The following is a 5000-nucleotide window of genomic DNA, read 5'->3' on the forward strand; positions in this document are numbered from 1 at the left end:
GACATGTATTCTCCTCCTTGCTGGTCTCTGCGTGCTGCAGACTTGAGCTGTGCAATCTGCTGATCAGTTGCTAATAGAGTGGCAAGCTCCTGTAATTGTCACAGCACCCTGCCACAAATCTTCTTTCAAGAGCCTTTGTGTTCTATGAAAGAACACATCCGTGACATCCCTTTAGACATGCATTCTCCCCCCACTGCTGGTCTTTATATGCTGCAGACTTGAGCTGTGCAATCTGCTAAACAGTTGCCAGAAGATTGGTGAGCTCCTGTAAATGTCACAGCACCCTGCCACAAATCTTCTTTCAAGAGCCTTGGTGTTCTATGAAAGAACACATCCCTGACATCCCTTTAGACATTCCTTCTACCCCCACTGCTGGTCTTTGCATGCTGCAGACTTGAGTTGTTCAATATGCTGATCAGTGCTGATAAGGGTGGCAAGCTCCTGTAATTGTCACAGCACCCTGCCACAAATCTTCTTTCAAGAGCCTTTGTGTTCTATGAAAGAACACATCCGTGACATCCCTTTAGACATGCATTCTCCCCCCACTGCTGGTCTTTATATGCTGCAGACTTGAGCTGTGCAATCTGCTAAACAGTTGCCAGAAGATTGGTGAGCTCCTGTAAATGTCACAGCACCCTGCCACAAATCTTCTTTCAAGAGCCTTGGTGTTCTATGAAAGAACACATCCCTGACATCCCTTTAGACATTCCTTCTACCCCCACTGCTGGTCTTTGCATGCTGCAGACTTGAGTTGTTCAATATGCTGATCAGTGCTGATAAGGGTGGCAAGCTCCTGTAATTGTCACAGCACCCTGCCACAAATCTTCTTTTTTAAGAGCCTTTGTGTTCTATGAAAGAACACATCCCTGACATTCCTTTTAGACATGCATTCTCCTCCCTGCTGGTCTCTGCATGATGCAGACTTGAGCTGTGCAATCTGGTGATCTGTTGCCAATAGGGTGGCAAGCTCCTGTAAATGTCCCAGCATTCCACCACAAATCTTCTTTCAAGTGCTTTTGTGTTCTATGAAAGAACACATCCGTGACATCCCTTTAAGACATGCATTCTCCTGCATGGTGCAGACTTAAGCTGTGCAATACGCTGATCTGTTGCTAATAGAGTGGCAAGCTTCTGTAAATGTCGCAGCACCCCACCACATATTTTCTTTCAAGAGCCTTTGTGTTCTATGAAAGAACACATCCGTGACATCCCTTTTAGACATGCATTCTCCCCCCAACTGCTGGTCTTTGCATGCTGCAGACTTGAGCTGTACAATATGCTGATCTGTTGCTAATAGAGTGGCAAGCTTCTGTAAACGTCACAGCACCCTGCCACAAATCTTCTTCTTTCAAGAGCCTTTGTGTTCTATTAAAGAACACATCCATGAGATCCCTTTGGACATGCATTCTGCTCCCTGCTGGGCTTTGTGTGCTGCAGATTTGAGCTGTGCAATCTGTTGATCAGTTGCCAAGCAACTGATCAGCAGATTGCACAGCTAAAATGCACAGCAGGGATGCATAAGTTGTGTTTTTTTTTCATGTAATACTCAGAGCAGTACAGTGACTGACACCAGCCCTAAATATCACAAGCTGATCTGTTGCTAAAAGAGTGGCAAGTTCCTGTAAACATCACAGCACCCTGCCACAAATCCTCTTTCAAGAGCCTTTGTGTTATATGAAAGAACACATTGTGACATCCCTTTTAGACGTGCATTCTCCCCCCAACTGCTGGTCTTTGCATGCTGCAGACTTGAGCTGTGCAATCTGCTGATCAGTTGCCAATAGAGTGTAGCCAAGCAACTGATCAGCAGATTGCACAGCTAAAATGCGCAGCAGGGATGAAAAAAGTTGTGTTTTTTCATGTAATACTCGGAAATAGCAGTACAGTGACTGACACCAGCCCTAAATATCGTGCCCACATATAGGAAAGCACAAAAAGAATTGATGGCAGAGAAAGCGAATAGCTGTGAGAGGAAGGTCAATAATAGTACAGATCAGGAGGAGAGAGGTTTGATGATTGGAGTTTTTCAGACAGGAAATGAGGGTGGGTTCCAGATAGCTGTTGAAGTCATCATGGGATTATATTTTAGAGATGCGAGATTACTGGTAAATGAGACTAATCCGTTTCAACACAGGAGAGGACTTGCTACAAGTTTAGGTGCAAAAAAGGGTAATGTTGGGTTTAGCTTTAAACCCACTTGACCCCCCCCCCCTTCCCTTTTCATCTCCACAGCATAGGGGAGGATGTGTTTGTAGTCCAAGATTAGAACCGGGAGGACTGATTAGACTGCTTGAGATCACACAGGCAGAGCAAGCGCAGGTTCCTGGCAGAGCAAGCGCAGGTTCCCGGCAGAGCAAGGGCAGGTTCCCGGCAGAGCAAGGGCAGGTTCCCGGCAGAGCAAGGGCAGGTTCCCGGCAGAGCAAGGGCAGGTTCCCGGCAGAGCAAGGGCAGGTTCCCGGCAGGGCAAGGGCAGGTTCCAGGCAGGGCAAGCCCAGGTTCCCGGCAGAGCAAGGGCAGGTTCCCGGCAGAGCAAGGGCAGGTTCCCGGCAGAGCAAGGGCAGGTTCCCGGCAGGGCAAGGGCAGGTTCCCGGCAGGGCAAGGGCAGGTTCCCGGCAGGGCAAGGGCAGGTTCCCGGCAGGGCAAGGGCAGGTTCCAGGCAGGGCAAGGGCAGGTTCCCGGCAGGGCAAGGGCAGGTTCCCGGCAGAGCAAGGGCAGGTTCCCGGCAGGGCAAGGGCAGGTTCCCGGCAGGGCAAGGGCAGGTTCCAGGCCGGGCAAGGGCAGGTTCCAGGCCGGGCAAGGGCAGGTTCCAGGCCGGGCAAGGGCAGGTTCCAGGCCGGGCAAGGGCAGGTTCCAGGCCGGGCAAGGGCAGGTTCCAGGCCGGGCAAGGGCAGGTTCCAGGCCGGGCAAGGGCAGGTTCCCGGCAGGGCAAGGGCAGGTTCCCGGCAGGGCAAGGGCAGGTTCCCGGCAGGGCAAGGGCAGGTTCCAGGCAGGGCAAGCCCAGGTTCCCGGCAGAGCAAGGGCAGGTTCCCGGCAGAGCAAGGGCAGGTTCCCGGCAGAGCAAGGGCAGGTTCCCGGCAGGGCAAGGGCAGGTTCCCGGCAGGGCAAGGGCAGGTTCCCGGCAGGGCAAGGGCAGGTTCCCGGCAGGGCAAGGGCAGGTTCCAGGCAGGGCAAGGGCAGGTTCCCGGCAGGGCAAGGGCAGGTTCCCGGCAGAGCAAGGGCAGGTTCCCGGCAGGGCAAGGGCAGGTTCCCGGCAGGGCAAGGGCAGGTTCCAGGCCGGGCAAGGGCAGGTTCCAGGCCGGGCAAGGGCAGGTTCCAGGCCGGGCAAGGGCAGGTTCCAGGCCGGGCAAGGGCAGGTTCCAGGCCGGGCAAGGGCAGGTTCCAGGCCGGGCAAGGGCAGGTTCCAGGCCGGGCAAGGGCAGGTTCCAGGCCGGGCAAGGGCAGGTTCCCGGCAGGGCAAGGGCAGGTTCCCGGCAGGGCAAGGGCAGGTTCCCGGCAGGGCAAGGGCAGGTTCCCGGCCGGGCAAGGGCAGGATCCACTGTTTTTTGGGCAATTATCGAACATATATTACAAAATGCTTTTAATGTGATGTTTAACAGCGCAAGTAAGAGAAGTTCATTGTTGGGGTTTAGCATGTTTTTATAATGCTTGGTCCTCCCAGTCTGCATTGTATTATTGGGTATAGGAAGAAATGTGCTCTATATTGACTTTTCATTTATTGAATCGCAGGTGAAGTTACCACCACAGAAGGAAGTGGTCACGTCCGAGGAATTGATGGCACATCTTGGTAAGAAAGAGAGAGACGTGTACTAAATGTTCCAATAATTATAAGGTGGATATTCTATATATTTTTTTTAATTGCCATGCGCAGTATTGCTACACAAGTGATGTAATTGCTGCAGACAGAGGCTCTCCTAAAGAAGCAGTAAAACATTGCATTGCACAGAGCAGCTGTATAGGGTACTGTACAGGGAACTGGGGCATGTGGCCTCCGTACCATACAGGGACTTGGGGAGGTGTGGCCTGTATATTGTACAGGGGCTTGGGAGGTGTGGCCTGTGTACTGTACATGGACCTGGGGGGGTGTGGCCTGCATGCTGTACAGGTATCTAGGGAGGTGTGGCCTGGATATTGTACAGGGACATATGGGGTGTGGTCTGCATGCTGTACAGGGATCTGGGAGGTGTGGCCTGTGTACTGAACAGGGACTTGGGGGTGTGACCTGCATATCGTACAGGTATCTGGGGAGGTGTGGCTTGCATGCTGTACAGGGTCCTAGGAGGTGTGGCCTGTGACTGTACAGCGACTTGGGGGTGTGACCTGCATGTCATACAGGTATCTAGGGAGGTGTTGCTTGCATGCTGTACAAGGGCCTGGGAGGTGTGGCCTGTGTACTGTACAGGGACCTAAGGGGTGTGACCTGCATGCTGTACAGGTATCTAGGGAGGTGTGGCTTGCATGCTGTACAAGGGCCTGGGAGGTTTGGCCTGTGTACTGTACATGGACCTTGGGGGTGTGGTCTGCATACTGTACAGGTATCTAGGGAGGTGTGGCCTGGATATTGTACAGGGACATATGGGCTGTGGTCTGCATGCTGTACAGGGGCCTGGGAGGTGGGGCCTGTGTACTGCAGAGGGACTTGGGGGTGTGACCTGCATATCGTACAGGTATCTAGGGAGGTGTGGCTTGCATGCTGTTCAGAGACCTGGGTGGTGTGGCCTGTGTACTGTACAGGGACGTGGGGGTGTGCCCTGCAGATAGTACAGATATCTAGGGAGGGATGGCCTGGGTATTGTACAGGGACATCTGGGGTGTGGCTTGCATGCTTTACAGGGGCCTAGGCGGTGTGGTCTGTCTATTGTACAGGGATTGTAGAGGTGTGACCTGCATACTGTACAGGTATCTAGGGGGGTGTGGCCTGGGGTATTGTACAGAGACATATGGGGTGTGGCCTGGGTATTGAACAGGGACATATGGGGTGTGGCTTGCATTCTGTACTGGGA

At 53.1% G+C, this 5000-nt stretch overlaps 1 protein-coding gene across 2 annotated transcripts in view; it reads left to right on the top strand.

Moving 5' to 3' along the window:
• Nucleotides 1-5000, top strand: part of MINDY1 (MINDY lysine 48 deubiquitinase 1) — a 39861-nt gene that overhangs the window by 4435 nt on the left and 30426 nt on the right. For both annotated transcript variants that reach the window (XM_082274824.1, XM_082274825.1), the window contains exon 2: nt 3727-3784. In XM_082274824.1, coding sequence (XP_082130950.1) covers nt 3727-3784 — 58 coding nt within the window. The remainder of the gene's footprint in view (nt 1-3726; nt 3785-5000) is intronic.

Source organism: Pelophylax lessonae (assembly GCF_965119305.1).
Source record: "Pelophylax lessonae genome assembly, chromosome: 13".
In the NCBI taxonomy this organism is placed as follows: Eukaryota; Metazoa; Chordata; class Amphibia; order Anura; family Ranidae; genus Pelophylax; species Pelophylax lessonae.